This window comes from Grampus griseus, assembly GCF_964374135.1.
Source record: "Grampus griseus genome assembly, chromosome: 10".
Lineage (NCBI taxonomy): Eukaryota > Metazoa > Chordata > Mammalia > Artiodactyla > Delphinidae > Grampus > Grampus griseus.
In genome coordinates this window covers 67,942,345-67,960,997 of record NC_139004.1, presented here as the reverse complement: position 1 = coordinate 67,960,997, position 18,653 = coordinate 67,942,345, and the positions used below count along the sequence as shown (strand labels likewise).

Below are 18,653 nucleotides of genomic sequence, written 5' to 3'. Positions count from 1 at the left end.
TTTATGCTACGTTTTTTTCATGCACCGTGAAAATAGCTTTTGTTGAGTCCCATATCTGTTCTTGACAAGATTTATTTTAGATTTAATTCAAAAAATTTAATACATTTCACTATGGCTCAAACAGTTCCTCCCTCTGAAGACAACCAATATTACTAGTTTCTTGTGGATCCTTCCAGAGATGTCAGGGGTATTCTGTGCAAGTTCAAGCAAAAAAACAAAAACAAAAACAGAAACATGTAAGACCAGAAATAACATGTGCTGGCAAAAGAATGTGGAGAAAAGGGAACTGTTGTGTATTGTTGCGGGGATGTAAATTGGTGTAGCCACTATGGAAAACAGTATGGAGGTTCCTCAAAAAGTTAAAAATAGAACTACTATATGATCCAGCAATTCCACTTCTTGATATTTATCTGAAGAAAGCAAAATCAATACCTCAAAGATATCTGCCTCCACCATGTTTACTGCAGCATTATTTACAATAGCCAAGACATGGAAACAACCTGTGTGTCCATCAATGAATAAATGGGTAAAGAAAGTTTATATATGTGTGTGTATATATATATATATATATATATATAAAAAATATAGAATCAATATATTATATAGAATATATTTATTATATATTCTATACACTATATAGAATACATGTTTAATTTATTATATATATTCTATATATTTTATATTTTCAGCCATAAAAAAAGAAATTCGGCCATTTGTAACAACGTGGATGGACCTTGAGGGCATTATGCCAAGTGAAATAAGTCAGAGAAAGAAAAATACTGCTTGATTTCTCTTATACGTGGAATCTACGAAACAAAAAACAAAACCCAAACTCATAGATACAGAGAATAGATTGGTGGTTGCCAGAGGTGGTGGGGCAGGAGGTGGTGGGAGGTGGAGGCAAAATGAATGAAGGGGGTCAAAAGGTACAAACTTCCAGTTATAAGATACATAAGTCCTGGAGATGTACTGTACAGCATGATGACTATAGTTAACAATACTGTATTGTAGGGCTTCCCTGGTGGCGCAGTGGTTAGTAATCCACCTGCCAATGCAGGGGACATGGGTTCGAGCCCTGGTCCGGGGAGATCCCACATGCTGCGGAGCAACTAAGCCCGTGCACCACAACTACTGAGCCTGCACTCTAGAGCCCGCGAGCCACAACTACTGAGCCCATGCTCCACAAGAGAAGCCACTGCAATGAGAAGCCTGCGCACTGCAACAAAGAGTAGCCCCTGCTCGCCACAACCAGAGAAAAGCCCGCGTGCAGCAACAAAGACCCAATGCAGCTAAAAAAAAAAAAAAAAAAAAAAAAATACTGCATTGTATATTTGAAAGCTGCTAAGAGAATAGATCTTAAAAGTTATCACAAGGAAAAAAACTTGTAACTCTGTGGTGATGGATATTAACTAAACTTATTGTGGTAATCCTTTCACAATATATACATATATCAAATCATGTTGTACACCTTGGACTAATACAATGTTATATGCCAATTATATCTCACTTTAAATAAATGGATAAATAAAAATTATATAGATATATATGTTAAATCTTTCCTCTTCCCCTCCTTTTCTTTACCCAAATGATAGCATACTCTACACTGTATACTGCACCTGAAGTTTTCACATAAGATACCTCTATCTTTTTGTATCAGTCCTTGAAGAGCTGCCTTGTTCCTTGTGAGGGCTGCAGAGCAGTCTCTGCAAATATGCAGACTTTATGTAGCTAGCCCCCCAATGATGAACATTTAGATTGTTTTCAATTTTTTGCGTGGGCATATAATTTTTTGTGTGGGCATATTAGTAGGATCAGCCTAGTAATGGAACTGTTGTGTCAAAGGCATTCATTGTTCATAGCAACACTATTCATAATAGTCAAAAGATGGAAACAGGGGCTTCCCTGGTGGCGCAGTGGTTGAGAGTCCGCCTGCCGATGCAGGGTACACGGGTTCGTGCCCCGGTCCGGGAAGATCCCACATGCTGCAGAGCGGCTGGGCCCGTGAGCCATGGCTGCTGAGCCTGCGCATCTGGAGCCTGTGCTCCGCAACGGGAGAGGCCACAACAGTGAGAGGCCCGCAAACCGCAAAAAAAAAAAAAAAAAAAAGATGGAAACAACCCAAATATCCATCAACTGGATGAATGGATAAACAAATTGTAGCATATATGCACAATGGAATACTATTCAGCCATAAAAAGGAATGGAATGCTGATACATGCTACAAGGTAGATGAACCTCCAAAACGTTATATTAAGAAGCCATATGCAGGACTCTCCTGGTAGTCCAGTGGCTAAGACTCCATGCTGTAAATGCAGGGGGCCCAGGTTCGATCCCTGGCCAGGGAACTAGATCCCAGATGCTGCAACTGAGAGTTCACATGCTGCAACTAAGACCTGGTGCAGCCAAATAAATAAATAAATATTAAAAAAAAGAAGCCATACACAAAAGGTCACATATTCTAAGCTTCCATTCATATTAAATATCCAAAATAAGTAAATCCATAGAAAAAGAAGAGTAGCCCCTGCTCGCCTCAACTAGAGAAAGCCCACGTGCAGCAACAAAGACCCAATTCAGCCAAAAATAAATAAATAAATAATTTTTTAAAAAAAGAATGTTTTGGAACTAGACAGAGGTGGTGGTTGTACAACATAGTGAATGAACTGAATTGTTCACTTTAAAATGGTTAATTTTATGTTATGTGAATTTCACCTCAATTTAAAAGGGGGGAGGGAATACACATTACTAATTTTGTAGATATTGTCCTACATGAAGTTTGCACCAGTCTGTTTCCCCATCCTTTGACCATTGCAATTTTTTATTAAAGTTTTGTTTGTTTTTCTTTTTTTTTTTGCGGTACGCGGGCTTCTCACTGATGTGCCCTTTCCCGTTGCAGAGCACAGGCTCCGGACGCGCAGTCCCAGCGGCCATGGCTCACGGGCCTATCCGCTCCGCGGCATGTGGGATCTTCCCGGATCAGGGCACGAACCCGTGTCCCCTGCATCGGCAGGCAGACTCTCAACCACTGCGCCACCAGGGAAGCCCATTATTAAAGTTTTTAATCTTTACCTATAAGTAAAAAATATGCAAGTTTAGTTTGATTTCCATTTATCGTCTTTAAAATGAATTAATTATTTTTTATTTATTTATTTATTTTTGGCTGCGTTGGGTCTTTGTTGCTGTGCGTGGGCTTTCTCTAGTTGAGGCGAGTGGGGGCTACTCTTCGTTGCCACATGCAGGCTTCTCATTGCAGTAGCCTCTCCTGTTGTGGAGCACAGGCTCTAGGCAGGTGGGCCTCAGCAGCTGTGGCATGTGGGCCCAGCAGCTGTGGCTCGTGGGCTTTAGAGCACAGGCTCAGCAGTTGTGGTGCATGGGCTTAGTTGCTCTGAGGCATGTAGGATCTTCCCGGACCAGGGCTCGAATACGTGTCCCCTGCATTGTCAGGAGGATTCTTAACCACTGTGCCACCATGGAAGTCTCTGATTTCCATTTATCTTAATAGGAGAGGATAACCAACTTTTCACAGGTTTGAGAGACATTATTTGTAGTTCCTTTTCTGTAGATGGTCTTTTTGTATCTTGTGCCCAGTTTTCTACAGGGCCATTGGTCTTTTTCTTATTGATTTATGAGAGCTCTTTATATATTAGGGAAATCAGCTCTTTATTTTGAAATGACTTGCAAGTACATTGTTTGTAGCCAGTTACAGTTTTATGTTTGTGTTTTGGTTTTGATCGTGGGTTTTTCCACATAGACTTTTTTTTTTTTTTACATCTTTATTGGAGTATAATTGCTTTACAATGGTGTGTTAGTTTCTGCTTCATAACAGAGTGAATCAGTTATACATATACATATGTTCCCATATCTTTTCCCTCTTGCGTCTCCCTCCCTCCCACCCTCCCTATCCCACCCCTCCAGGTGGTCACAAAGCACCGAGCTGATCTCCCTGTGCTATGTGGCTGCTTCCCACTAGCTATCTACCTTACATTTGGTAGTGTATATATGTCCATGCCTCTCTCTCGCTTTGTCACAGCTTACCCTTCCCCCTCCCCATATCCTCAAGTACATTCTCTAGTAGGTCTGTGTCTTTATTCCTGTCTTACCCCTAGGTTCTTCATGACATTTTTTTTCTTAAATTCCATATATATGTGTTAGCATATGGTATTTGTTTTTCTCTTTCTGACTTACTTCACTCTGTATGACAGACTCTAGGTCTATCCACCTCATTACAAATAGCTCAATTTTGTTTCTTTTTATGGCTGAGTAATACACATATACAATGGAATATTACTCCACATAGACTTTTTATTTTTAATGTAAATAAATGTTTTTTTCTCTTATGGTTTCTGGGTTTGGTGACATACTCAGAAGGACTTCTCTACTCTAAGATTTTACAAACTTCTCCCTTTGTTTCTTCAGTATTTTTATAGTTCACTTAAAAAAAACATTTAAATATTTGATCCACCTGAAAAAAAAATATGTATGTTTCAATAATTTCAATGGCTGACTCTTTGTTGAGAAACATCAGCAAGAAAGGAGCAACCAACCTGCTCCTGGACACTCTGATCATCCCTAGACTCATTTGAGGAGCTGTGTGCAGCTTTCTCATCTTTCTGCCTGAAACCAGATCTCAGCCAGAGATGCAGTCTGTTTGGATATTCCACTGGTCCTTAGGCTCCTCGCTTGCATCCTAGGCTCTGAAACTGCGCAGGACTGGGCCCCAATCCCAGTCTCCCAGGAAGTTCCTTTCTCTGGTTAAACCCTCAACACTCAGGTGTGAGACAGTGATGGAGGCGATGAGGGCCACTGCCCAGCAGGATTTCTCATCCTTTGTTCCAATTTGAGTAAAGGAAACTAAGGTTCTTGGGGACACTCACTACCTTGTGACTTTGATCAAATCACTTTCTCTCTCCAAACCTCATTCTTCATCTGTAAGGAGACAATAACATCTACCCTGTAGGGCTGTCATGAGGATTAAGTAAAGGTGCCCAGTCATAGTTAGTGTGCAACACAAAGACTCATAGTTCATTCAGACACTTTTTTTATTTGGCAAATATTATTGAGCACCTACTAATCCTGGGCACTGTTCTAGGTGTTGGGGATAGAGCAGGGGCAAAAATTTAATGACTGGTGGGGGGAAAGACAATAAACAAATAAGCAAGTAAATATATGAATCAGGTAGTGATAAAAACAGAGAATGACACAGGGTGGGGCCAACCAGGTATCAGGGGAGACCTTGATGTTAAGGATGCCATGTAGTTCACCCAGTGATGGACATTTTAATAGGGAACATAACCTTATTATTTTTCATCAATCTGTTTTCTTGGTTAAGTCCTGTTTCCAAGAGGTCAAGGTTCTTATGGTTCTGTGGAATTGCCAAGTGTTCTTGTGGAGGTGGCCAGGTCTGAGAGTTGATGTAACCAGTGGCTCTGTGTTGCTGGCCTCATCTGGGCTGTGACAGATCTCAGAGTTGGGGGCACTTACCTACGAACTGTTCTCCCAAGGGCTGGCTGCAGGGCCACACATGGTTTTTATGTTCCACTGTGAGTGCTAGGGTGGCCATGGTGAGCCTACTACACAGGCCCAGTCCTCAGGGCGTGCACAGGAAGATGAACAAGAAAACCTTTCAATTTTGTGTGAGTTGGACTCTCAGGAGACAGGAAACCCAGGGTCTGGGGCACACAGAGGAGGGCTCAATTCTGCCTAGTTAGGGTTGGGTAGAGGGACAGGGAGCAGGGAGCTCAAGCTGGGGCTAGATACCAGGCAGGCCACATCATCCATCATCAACTCTCAGCAACCCCAGCCCCCAAAGCCCACCTCCTTTCTAATCGTCCCATCCAAAGTCCCAGGACAGGCTCTGACTGGACAGACTGGGGTCATGTGCTCATCCTGACTCAATCACGGTGGCCTAGAAGATACATTATGTTGGTAACAGCAGGCAGGGGCTGATGCCAGAGAAGGCAAGTCTGCTGTGTATGGAGCCAGAAGTTGATTAGGAGTTGGAAGTTTCTCAGACTCACCAAGCTCTGACCCTCCTTTGCGCTTTTGCACACGCAATTCTCTCTTCCCAGAAAACTTTTCCCTCGCTCTACCAGGCTTTCCTCCAGGTCTCCGCTCAAATATCACCTCTTCCTAGTGGTCTCTTACTCTGCACAGGGCGCTCGCTGCCACAGACACAGCTCATTTGCTGACTGCCTAGTAGAAAGTCGGTCTGGGCTCCCACTGCTAGGGCAGGGCCTGCGGGCCGGGACGCCTCGAGGAGCCCAGGCCCCCCAGGAGGCGCTCAAGAAACGTCTCCGAGGAAAGGGATGCCACTCAAACACACGCACGCCCATCCACACACAGACCACACCCGCCCCCCGCCCGCTTTAAGGCCACAGGTTGGGGTATGCGTGGATCCCACCCACCTACAAACCCACCTGGCCGGAACTCACGGACACACCCCAGCCATAGACCACTCGGATCATGGTGCACAGGCTCAAACACGCGTGCGCCCACACACGCTCGGCCACACGCAGGCCCCGTTCTCGGCTACAAACAGGGCACGCGCAAGCGCGCGAACAAGGCGATCAACTCAGTCGTGGGCCCACCCGAAACCAGGCGCCCACTACGCGCACGCGCGGCCCCGAGTCCCCGCCCCCTCCGGGTCTCGCCCGTCAGGGGCGGGGCGCTCTGGGGGCGGGTCTGCGGCACCGCCCGGGAAGCTGCGCGAGGCTGGGCGGCCGCCACCACATCCTCCTACTTCTTTTCCTTCTACGAGTGCAAGCGAGCCGAGCCGGGCCGGGGCCAAGCCGAGGGCTCCGACGGCGCGGGCGGAGCGGGGCACAGAGTCATGGCGCACCAGACCGGCATCCACGGTGAGGGAGGATGGCGGACGGGCAGGGGGCCGAGGGTCAGTGCTCGCGGCTGCGCCCCCTTGCTGGCTCTCGGCCCCTGTTTCTTCCTCGGCACCAGCCTGGGGAAGCTTCCTGTTCTCTTTTGCAGCCGCGGGTCGCCTGGGGTGGGCACATCTTGGTGGGATGCGCACTTACTGTGCATAGTTGAGGGTGGGCGTACATGTACGCACACAGCTGGGGTGGAAGTATCGGTGTTCCTATGTGGGGGTGGATGTGCCTGTGTGTGCCCATCTATGTATTTTTGTTCCTTTCTGGGGGGTGGGTGTACCCGGATGTGCACATCTGAGGGAGTGTGCACGCATGTGCATTTGTCTTGTGTGTACAGTCCTGTGTGTTCACATCTGGATCTGACTGCTTGTGTACATCCAGTGCACATGCACTAATGGCTGATTGGACACTGTCGCATGGAATCATCTTTAGACATCAGTGTTTCGTGACTGTGTGCACATGTCTGTGGGTGTCTGTGTGCGTGTGCACAAGTTGGGTGCATTTCAGTGTTCATTTGTTACCATGGATGCATGTATGGCTCGTATTGGTTTGTGTCTGTGTGAGGAGGGGGCCCTGACCTTGGGCTCCTCCTGGGACCCTCACAGACTAGGCTGGGAAAAACCTGGGACAGGTTTTTTTCTAAGTGGGATGTGGAGAGTCGCCAATCTGACCTTGACCTCTGATCTCCCTGCCATTTTCCACTCTGATCCCCTGAGTCTGCCCCAGCCAGTGCTGGAAGGCTCCTGCTCCAAGCTGGAGGCAGGGAAGAGGGTCTTGACCCTAGAGATTCTAGGCCAGCTCCCCCCACCCCAAGCTTCTCCAGCCCAGAGCATCACCCTCCTCCCCCAAGGGGCCGGTTTCCTCCTTATACAGGATGGGGAAGAAGCAGTGGCCAGGAGCCAGGTGTCCTGACCCTACCTGGGCCTCAGTGTCCTCCTGTGTCACTGGCCTGGGAGGGCTGCCTGGCCTGTGGGGAAGGCCCAGATAGCCCAGTGGTTTGGCTGTCAGCCACTCCTCCCACCACATCAGGATCCCCTGCCCTGGGCCATCACCATCAACCAGCCTGACCGCCTGGATCTCTGCTTGTGGTTGTGGCCACTTGGTGGCTGGCCCTGAGAGGGTTTCCCTGGCCACACCCCACAGGACCAGAAAAGGCAGGGGCCTGGGTCTGGGCCAGCCATTCTCCAAGAAGAGCTGGAGGGGCAGCTTCATGGCTCAGCCCCACAGAAGGGAACAGCCCCTCACCGGACCTGCCCCTTCCTTCCCCTTTGTCTGATCATTGCTGCTGCCTCCAACTGAGAGGGGATCAGAAGTTAGGGCTCCTCCTCCCCACTGTAGGCTGACCTGTCCTGTGGCCTGGGCCTTTCCTCACTCCCTCATTTCCCATATGCTGCAATGGGCCTGCCTAGGGGAATCTGAGGGCCTAGCCCCCCTCCCAGCCCTCCTTCTGCCTGGGAGCAACCCACTCCTTCCCATTTCTGTCCTGAGGAGGCCGCAGGAGAGATCACCCTGGATGCCCAGGTGCCAGCCTTGACCTGGCCATAGGTGTGGATCTGCTGCCTCAGAGCTGGGCAGGGGAGAGACCTGTAACCTGAGGCTTACTGGGAGGGGGGCGGGAGGTAAGGCGGGGGTGGGGTGGGGGTGGGGGACATGAATCTTTGATGATAGAGGCTCAGGTGTCCCAGGCCTGGCCTCTGGATTATTGATGGTGGCTGAGGAGGCATGGAGGGGGATGTCTCTTCCACTACCGGGGTGTCACTTTGTCCTGGTAACACTAGAAGGGGCGTGTCAGCCTCTCCCTGGGAGAGGTCTGAGCAGGTGGAAGTGACAGCTCAGCACGGCCTGTCCCGCCGTCATTACAGTAATAAAAATTAATAATTTCTGGGACTTCCCTGACAGTCCAGTTAAGACTTCACCTTCTGCTGCAGAAGGTGCAGGTTCATTCCCTGGTCGGGGAGCTAAGATCCCACATGCCTCAGGGCCAAAAAACCAAAACATAAAACAGAAACAATATTGTAACAAATTCAATAAATACTTTAAAAAAATGGTCCACATCAGAAAAAAATCTTAAAAAAGTATTAGTAATTGTTATTAGGAGAGGCTCTAACCATGTGAGGGGTATTAGCTCCATGTTATAGATGAGCTTGAGGTTCAGTGAGGTCAGAGGTCACAGATAGCTATGGGAAAGGTGGAGCCCCTGAGGTAAAGCTCTTCATCAGGGACCTGCTTGGGGTCTGCTGAGGGGCAGCTCTGTCCTGGTGCATTGGGGCTGTGTCTCCATGCCATGCTGCTCTCAGCCCCAAGGGCCTGCCGGGCTTAGCTGGGACCCTGCCCACCCAGTGGCCTTGGAGGGTGGTGCACAGCGTGAGGTCTCAGGCTCAGGGTCACCCTGCATGATGGGCACCTGAGGACATGACCAGAGTTTGTTTTCCTAAAGGCCCCCCCCACCCCGCCCTCGAGCTGCCGGGTCTGGGCCCTATAAATATTCTCTGACCTCAGCCGTCCAGCTGTGTTCCTGCAGAATTCTCCTGACCCCTGGGCAGCCCCAAGGTCATGCTGGCCTGGCCCTGTGCACCCAGAGACCCAAGTAGGTCCTTCCCAACTTGGACCTTGGTTTCCTTCTCTGAACCACCAGTATATCTGTGACTTCCAGAGCTAGATCTTCCCTAGCTCTGACCATGATCCTCACTTCTGCACTTGGGTCCTTGGTCACTGGCTGTCACCTTTCAGGTCTGTGGCTCAGGGACCAAGACAGGGTCTGTTTTGGGGAGACCCTGAGAGTCACTCCTCTTTCCAGCTGCCTGGGGGTGGAGGCTTATCGCCTCCTGGCAGGGCTGTGCCAGAGCTGGCCTGGCTCCCCAGGGCCTCTCAGGGTTAGGCAGTGTGGCTGGTGGGCTGGGGCTGGGTGTGCATGCATGTGTATTTCTGTGTACACTTTGTACAGCCACTTGCCTGTACAAACATGTTAGCCATGCTCTGCATTTGCCTGTGTGTGAATTTATTAGCACCCTGGGGACTGTATCTGTGTGTGTGTGTCTGTGTGTTTGCACGTTTAAATGTGTGCGTCCATTTATGTTTGACCAGCTGAGTGGTGTGTTCATGTATGAGGGCGTTTGCATTTCTGTTCCTCTCTCTGTCACATAGTGTTTATATATTTCGTTCACACATTCCTGACTGAGTATGTACCCATTGGCACGTGCAACATGCAATGCATGTGTGTGTGTATGCATGTACACATGTGAGTAGACATAATGGGCAGTGTGCATTGGGAGCAGTTGTTCTTGTATTTCTGTCTGTGGACATGACGGTGCTGGGAGTGTCCCAGGCCAGTTCTGTGCTGGGCCTTCTTGGGGGGCAGGGGACAGGAGGGGGCCGTTCACTCTGGATGGTTTGGCCTGTCCCAGAGCCCGCCCCATTCTCGGGTGGGCTGTCCCATCCCCGTGTGCCCTGTCAACAGAGCCATCCCAGCCAGCAGGCCGCCCGCCTGCCACCTCTGCTGGCTAAATTTGGGAGCTTGTGTTCAGCGGCTGTCTCAGGTTCCCAGTCACATGGGGGGCCGTATTTAACCCGGCTCCCAGCTCCGCCACCAGACCCCCAGGACAGAGTGGGCCCTGAGTGTGTTCCTGCCCACCGTGCTCCCTCTGTCTGCTCATCCTCCACCATGTTTCTTGTTCTGGTAGCTACCGAGGAGCTGAAGGAGTTCTTTGCCAAGGCGCGGGCTGGTTCTGTGCGGCTCATCAAAGTCGTCATTGAGGACGGTGAGTGCTTCCTACAGGCGAGGGTACAGGCTGGTGGCTGGACCCCGCTGCTCCTCTGAGAGGTGGGGGACATTGGCCTCCAGCCCCCTCAGGACCTCAGTTTGCCATCTGGAAATGGGAGGTGTCTTGTAGGAGAGGGCTGGAGGTGGGCATGGTCATTCTGCCTGTTACACTGAGCAGGAGGCTGAAGCTGGGGGGATAGCAAGGAGAGCCCTCCCCAGAGGCTCTGTAGTTGGCCGTTGGCCTAGTCAGGGGGCTGGGCTGGGTTAGGTAGGGTGGCAGAGGATGAGTAAGGCCAGGCACTGCCCCGTGTGGCTAGTGCCACTCACCTCCCTGTGTGGTCGGCAAGCCTGGCCTCGCTTGGCCACTGGCTCGGGGAGATTCCTAAGGAGAAGCCAGGGCCCTAACCTTGGGAAGTGCCCTCACAATGGGGAGAAGGGACTCGTGTCAGCCTCTTTGAGAGCAGGACTAGGGGATTCCGGGCTTGGCTAGGCCTTGACCTGGACCCAGGATACCTGGGGCTTCCACAAAGGGAGGTGCTGGGGATATAGGGATTGGGGGGGCAGGTGAGCTTGAGCTGAGGCCTGAAGTGGGGAGGGGCTTTGAGGAGGTAGAGGATTAGACTGAGGCGTGGGGGGACTTGGGGTAGAGGAGTCCTGGAGTAGAGGACAGCTGAGGGGCTGGCCCTGCAAGTAAAGGGTGCAGACTCCAGGACTGGGGGTGAGCCGGGCCGCCACGAATCCTTCCAGCCCTTCTTGGTAGCCATGCAGTAGTGGGCCCTGCTGGGGGCTCCCCGAATGGGCTTGGTGCCCAGCTGACTTTTCACACATCGAATTGGATCAAAGCAGGGTCTTCCCAGACCCAGAATTCACCCCAGGCTTTAGGGCCAGAGTTGTGCTGGGCTTTGTCCAGGGTCCCCAGATTCAGATGCCCTCAGAGGCTGGGTTGGGGTCATTGGGGTAGGTCAGCTCCCTGGACCCCTCCGAAGAAGTAGACTCATGGACCCCAGTCCCCAGCCTTCCCTGTCGCCTCCCAGACAGGTCGTCCCTGTAGACGTTTACCAGGAGGAGTCTCTAGGTGAGCCCTTACCTGCATTCAGCATTACAGCTGTTGGGGCACCTGGGAGCGCCCAGGAGGGTCCAGGCCTGCTGACAGGCAGCCATTGCCCAGCTCCCACTGAGTGTGGCTTGATTTCCTGATTTTTCTAGAGAAGCCATGAATTCCACTTCTTATTTGAAAGTTCCCAGTTTGAAAAATGTTGGCAACACATTAAACAACTTGGGCAGTGCTGTTGGGGTCCAGTCGGCCTGTGACTGCTGGGTTTCAGCCTTGATCCCATCTGAGCTCTGGGAGGATAGGTGAGGAGGCCAAGGCCAGAGGGAGGCGGCCTGGCTTGTTGGGACTCCTGGACAGCCAGGCCCCGTGCCCCCATCAGGAGGGCCTGGTAGTCAGGTGCCGGTACCCCCTGGCCAGGTGGTGATTGTCCCCTTGCCCCAGTTCTTCCTCTAGCCTGGGCCTGTGCACATCTGGGCTGGTGTTCGGTGTCACACTGAGGCCTTGTGGGCTGATAGGTCAAATGTATGTCCAGCCTCGATGCCCCATTCAGCCACTCGGCCCCAGGCATTTAGAGGTTGGCTGCCTTTGATTTGTTACTTTTGGGGAAGCTGCAGCTGGTCGGGGGCAGCAGGGTAGCTGTTCATACAGCGTCTGGTAAGAGCCCCTGTCTCCCTCTTGCCCATGTGCCTTTGTGCCTGCAGATCCCTGTGGCCTGAGGCTGTGATCCCACTTCCCATAGCACATTCTTTCTGAGAAGGGTGTGCTGGGGTGTCTGCTGGAGCCCCAGGCTGAGGGAGGAGGGGGCAGTAGGTAGCCCAGTGGGGCTGTGTGCTGAGGAGCTGTGCGGTGGGTCTGAGTGTGTGGATGTCTGTGAGGGGTCGCGTTGTCGATGGCTGTGGGCATGTGGCTGTGTGTCTTGGTGCGGTTGCCTGTGCTGGGTCAGCTGTGGGCATGTTCTCGAGACCATTTCTGTGTGTGTGTGTGTGTGTGTGTGTGTGTGTGTGTGTGTGTGTGTGTGTGTGTGTGTGTGTGTGTAGAAGGTGCGACCTCGGGCTGGCGGCTCTGTGTCCTCATTCACTCATGACTGAGTCACACAGACAGCCTTCAGGGACGTGGTGGCTCCAGGGGAAGGTGGGGTGGGTGGTCAGTGGGTCTGAGTCACCGCCAGAGGCCGAGGCCCACAGTCACAGGTGGGTGTGGGACATGGCTACTCCTTGGCTCACCTGGCCTCTGCCCCCAGAGCAGCTCGTGCTGGGTGCCTCGAGGGAGCTGGTGGGCTGCTGGGACCAGGACTATGATGGGGCCGTGCTGCCGCTGCTGGATGCCCAGCAGCCTTGCTACCTGCTCTACCGCTTGGACACGCAGAACGCCCAGGGCTTCGAGTGGCTCTTCCTCGCCTGGTCACCTGATAATTCCCCTGTGAGTCCTAGGGACCCCTGCCCAGCCCCCAGATTGGAGGAAGGGGGAAGCTGGGTCTGATTGAGATAACACGGCCCTGCCCCAGGGAGTCTGAACGGGGGAGACATCAGATCCTGCTCTAGAGGGTACGAGAGCAAGGGATGAGGTCCTGTGCTTGGAGCCTGGGGTCTCTGAGAGCCTCCTAGCCAGATAAGCCTGGCTGTAGGAGGCAAGAGGTTGGGCTGGACAGCGGCTCCCCCTGCTGTCTGAGCCGCCCTACTGCAGCCTCGCCCCCTCTGCTGGGTGCTCTGCTGCGCCCTCTGCTGGGTGTGTGGGCACAATGAAGTGACCAGGTCCTCACCCAGAGGCTCCTGTCTGCTCCTGGACGGGCAGCCCTGCCTGGAGGGGTCTCATGGCTTGGCCCCCACCCTTCAGGTGCGGCTGAAGATGCTGTATGCAGCCACACGGGCCACAGTGAAGAAGGAGTTTGGGGGCGGCCACATCAAGGATGAGCTCTTCGGGACTGTGAAGGTAGGCCCCCTCCCCTGGGCGCCCCTCGCCCCCTTCAAGGCCAGGATCACTAGGTTGCGGTCATGAACCCACAGAGGGTGAGGTGTTATACAGGGTCCAGAGTAAGTGGGTGCCAGGCTTGGGGGTGAGTAGGGAGGGCTGCGAGGGTCCAAGGTCTGCAAGCTGGGGTACTTAGTGGGCTTCTGCCAGCCCACCCCAAGGTGCTCATTTATGCCTCTACATCCACCGGCCAGGATGACCTCTCCTTTGCTGGGTACCAGAAGCACCTGTCATCCTGTGCGGCACCCGCCCCGCTGACCTCGGCCGAGAGAGAACTTCAGCAGATCCGTATTAACGAGGTGGGTGTGCTGGACAGGGTGGGCAGAAGTCCTGGCCCGAGGCCTTCGAGGTCACGTCATGCCCTGCTGGCCAAGCCTGTGCTCCCCAGGTGGGCTACACCCTGGTTTGGGCATGTGAGGGCCTCGCTTAATGTTCATCTGTCCCCAGGTGAAGACAGAGATCAGTGTGGAGAGCAAACACCAGACCCTGCAGGGCCTGGCCTTCCCTCTGCAGCCTCAGGCCCAGCGGGCACTTCAGCAGCTCAGACAGAAGACAGTCAACTACATCCAGCTGGTGGGTGCCCGTCCCCTGTCCCAGGCACACACTCAGGGTGTGCTGCACCTCCACCCTGCTCCTGTGCACACGCATGTGCTCACTTCAGCTCACCCACGTACTGGTGGGAACACGCTGCCCTCCATCCCTACCTGTTCCCTACAGTAGCCACGTGCGGTGGCTGCACTCTGTTCCCCTGCCCTGCCCTGCCCGGCTCACCCACAGGGACTCCTGTGAGACACTGTCCCTCAATCCGCCCTCCACGCTGCATACACACATCACCCCTGGGTTCACCCCTCAGCCCTGAGCCCCTTCCTGTCCCAGACTCCCTCTGCAGCCCCCTGACCACCCCCTTTCCCCAGCCAGGGTCCCTCTGCCCCAGTGGTGCAGCCTGCCCCCTTTCAAGCAGAATGGGTCCTCAGCTCTGAGGATAGGCTGGCCCGAGGGTGATGCCTCCTTGAGGTGAAGGCCCTCTCCACTGTCCTGTCCATTGTCCTTGCTGGGACTTGCTCCTCTAGCAGAGTGTTCAAAGGGGCAGAGTTGGGGCAGTGCCCAGGAGTGGCCTCTTCAGAGGGACCCGCATGGCAGGATGGGGGAGGGGAGCCCCGGGAGAGGGAGAGATGACAGCAGCTTCCCACCTCAGGGAATTCTTGTTGGCGAGGGTGGGCCTGGGCCCTCCCCCGCGCGGTGCCCTCACGTCTCCCCCTGCCCCTCGGCAGAAGCTGGACCTGGAGCGGGAGACCATCGAACTGGTGCACACAGAGCCAACGGACGTGGCGCAGCTGCCATCACGGGTGCCCCGAGATGCCGCCCGCTACCACTTCTTCCTCTACAAGCACACCCACGAGGGTGACCCCCTGGAGTCTGTGGGTGAGTGGCCGCAGCAGGGCTCCCGCGCTGGCCCACAGCTGGGTGGGCCGCCTGCAGGGGCCATGGGGCGGCAGGAGTCCCAGGCCCCCTGCGGCTCACCTCCCTGTTCTCTGCAGTGTTCATCTACTCGATGCCCGGCTACAAGTGCAGCATCAAGGAGCGCATGCTCTACTCCAGCTGCAAGAGCCGCCTCCTCGATTCCGTGGAGCAGGACTTCCAGCTGGAGATCGCCAAGAAGGTGGGTGCCCATTCCCTAGGGCCTCGCCTCCCAGGGCCCTGTCACCCCACCCTCCACGTGGGGCACCAGGGTCCCATGAGAATGGCAGAGCAGGGGCATTGTTGCCCTGTTGGTTGGATGGGGAGACTGAGGCCCAGGGGGTAGTGTGCATAGCCCAGGCCGCCCAGGTAACTGATGTCTTGGACAAGCCCCAGCTGTGACACCCATGTCTCTCCTTTTCCTGGGTCTGGAAGGCAGGTAGGGGGTGACAAGGCCTACAGGGCAGCAGGCCCTAGGCTCTGTGCTCCTGGAGGTGCGTTTCAGGTGGGGATCTGAGAGGACACCCCAGGGCTAGGGTGAGAGAGATCAGGGGGGTGCCCCAGGAGTGGGGGTGACCAAGGGTGGTGTGTGTTAGGGCCCTCCACCCTTGGAGTGACCGACCACTGCCTTGCCCTGCACAGATTGAGATTGGCGACGGGGCGGAGCTGACGGCCAGCTTCCTCTATGACGAGGTGCACCCCAAGCAGCACGCCTTCAAGCAGGCCTTCGCCAAGCCCAAGGGCCCCGGGGGCAAGCGGGGCCACAAGCGCCTCATCCGTGGCCCCGGCGAGAATGGGGACGACAGCTAGGTGGCGGGACCCGAGCCCTGCTGGCATGTGGAACTGTGGGGCTGCCCCTACCCGACCCCGACCCCATCCCCGTGGCCACCTCCCTCCTTCCCAGCCTGGGCTCTGGGGTGACCTCCTGTGGGCAGGAGGGCTGGTGAGTGAACATTCTTGCAGCTTCCGAGGACCACTGGGCTGGCATTTTGCAACCCTCCCCCTCTGCTGTTCCTGCCTCTCTTCCATGTGCCCAGGGCATCTGGGGACCCTGCCCAGCTGGTTCAAGGGGCTGGGTGGGGGGCCTGGCATGAACCTGGCCCCCAGGGGAACTGAGACTAGGGTCCCAGCATGGCCCAGAAGCCTTTGGCCACAAGGGGTGCGGTCATTCGGGGCTGGGGCAGGGGGTCATTGCAGGACGAGATGGTTGAATGCTGTATTTTTTAAAGAATAAAATATTTTTAAATCAACAGCTGAGTCTGGCCCTGAGGGACCATCTCTGGCGCCGGGAATGGGGAAGCCCTGAGCATAGAACTGTCCCCTCCCAATGCAGAAGGGGCCTGTTGGCCTGCTACGTGGAGCCCCAGCCCTCCCGGCTGCAGATGTGTGGGAGAATCTGTGTTCCTGTATACGAGGGCACAGCGTGGAGAGGCCGGCTTGTCGATGGGAGCTCCATCCAAGAGGCAGGCACACCTGTGCTGTGATATAGGGGATCTGGGTAGGTTCGTTTTCTGTGGCTGCCGCAACAAAGTACCGCAAACTTAGTGGCTTAAAACTACACCTTTAGGGCTTCCCTGGTGGCGCGGTGGTGGAGAGTCCGCCTGCCGATGCGGGGGACGCGGGTTCGTGCCCCGGTCCGGGAGGATCCCACGTGCCGCGGAGCGGCTGGGCCCGTGAGCCACGGCCGCTGAGCCTGCGCGTCCGGAGCCTGTGCTCCACAGCGGGAGAGGCCACGGCAGTGAGAGGCCCGCGTACCGCAAAAACAAACAAACAAACAAACAAACAAAAAAACTACGCATTTATTCTCTCATGGTTCTTAAGTCTGAAATGAGTCTTCCAGGGCTAACGTCACAGTTTTAGCAGGGCTGTTTCCTTCTGGAGGCCTCGGGGGAATCCATTTCCTCACCTTTTCCACCTTCTAGAGGCCGGTTGCATTCCTTGGCTTGTGGCCCCTCCATCTTAAAAGCCAGGGGCATAGCATCTTATCTCTGATTCTGCTTCCGTGATCATATGGCCATCAGTAGTCAAATCCTCTCTGCCTCTGTCTTATAAGGACATTGTGATTGTATTCAGATAATCCGGAATACTCTGCCCATCTCAAGAGCCTTAACTTAATCCCACCTGCGAAGTCTCTATCACATAAGGGAACATATTCACAGGTTCTGGGAATTAGGACATGGACCTCCTTGGGGGCCTGCCACACTGAGTAAGCTCTGTCCACGAGGTTTCCCGGCTGCCGTGGCCCTGAGGCATGGTGGCTGTTTCCGTGGACCTCTGGGTCTTGGTGTCTCCAGCCCATGTGTGCATGTGCAGACTTCACTGTCATCTCATGGGCCCTCTCTTGGGTACCTGCATTGTGCCCCGAAGGGCCTGGGTTTCTGGTCCCAGGGAGTCTGGGAGAATCTCCCTCAGGCTTGGGATTCAGCAGGAACCAGAACTTCATTCTCTGCCTCTGAGAAGTGGGTGGAAGACCCCTTCCATCCTGGGTGGGAGTTGTGCAGGGGTGGGGACATGTGGGGCCGATGATGGATTCAGCTGCTCGATGGGCACCGTCCTTTTTCTTGAGAGTGCATCTTGGGCTGGGACTCAGGGCAGTATCCCATCCCTGGGGCCTCTCTCAGCCCCTACTAAAGCCCTTATTTATTTATTTTTAAAATTAATTAATTAATTAGTTTATTTTTGGCCGCATTGGGTTTTCGTTGCTGCGCGCAGGCTTTCTCTTGTTGTGGTGGGCAGGGGCTACTCTTCGTTGCAGTGCATGGGCTTCTCACTACAGTGGCTTCTCTTGTTGCGGAGTGTGGGCTCTGGGCTCTAGGCTCACGGGCTTCAGTAGTTGCAGCACACAGGCTCAGTAGTTGTGGCTCATGGGCTCTAGAGCGCAGGCTTAGTAGTTGTGGTGCACGGTCTTAGTTGCTCCAAGGCATGTGGGATCTTCCCGGACCAGGGCTCAAACCCATGTCTCCTGCATTGGCAGGTGGATTCTTAACCACTGTGCCACCAGGGAAGTCCTGAAGCCCTTAGAATTGTAGGGAGGAGAGCTGGAACCCTAGCCAGAATCCAGAGAAGGAGACATGTCCTTTCCCACCCCAAACACTGGTTCTCAGGTGAGCAGGAGGACAATGCCATCGCCCTCAGACTGCTAAACCGCCTGGGCCTGTGCACCAGCTGGACGCCTGGCAGCTTGGCGCCTGCCTGCCATGACACCATCCAGAGGTGGGCACAGAGAAGCACAGAGAAGCTTCCCCTCCCAGCAGAAGCCCTATTTGTTTGTTCATTCATTCAACCATGACTCAGAAACACTCTCTGTGCCTGCCCAGGGCTGAGTGCTGGAGACCCATGGATTCAGCAAATATTGAGCACCTGCTATGTGCCGGGTACTGTGCTGGGCTCTGGGGACACAGACAAAGAGGTCCTTGCCCTCAAGTAGCTGACGTTCCAGCAGAGGAATAAGAGAATATACAAGAAACCATGAAAAATCAGTATTATGGTGTGTTAGCAGGTAAAGACTGTTAAGGACAAATTACGTAAAAGAGCT

At 53.7% G+C, this 18,653-nt stretch overlaps 1 protein-coding gene across 1 annotated transcript; it reads left to right on the top strand.

The window, feature by feature from the left end:
- The first annotated feature begins 6,705 nt into the window (after positions 1–6,705).
- On the top strand, positions 6,706–16,362 carry TWF2 (twinfilin actin binding protein 2). The gene is made up of 9 exons (XM_082663997.1): positions 6,706–6,851; positions 10,559–10,636; positions 12,933–13,111; positions 13,526–13,621; positions 13,855–13,959; positions 14,108–14,233; positions 14,932–15,082; positions 15,199–15,320; positions 15,761–16,362. The coding sequence occupies exons 1-9, from the start codon at positions 6,827–6,829 to the stop codon at positions 15,926–15,928; spliced, it is 1,050 nt and encodes a 349-aa protein (XP_082520123.1). The 5' UTR covers positions 6,706–6,826; the 3' UTR covers positions 15,929–16,362.
- Positions 16,363–18,653: the final 2,291 nt, after the last annotated feature.

Bases quoted from the DNA above. Each gene is read 5' to 3' on its own strand.
- TWF2 (XM_082663997.1), top strand. From the start codon at position 6,827: ATGGCGCACCAGACCGGCATCCACG. The intron at 10,637-12,932 runs GTGAGTGCTTCC...CTCTGCCCCCAG, and splicing joins CAAAGTCGTCATTGAGGACG to AGCAGCTCGTGCTGGGTGCC. The intron at 15,083-15,198 runs GTGAGTGGCCGC...TGTTCTCTGCAG, and splicing joins TGACCCCCTGGAGTCTGTGG to TGTTCATCTACTCGATGCCC.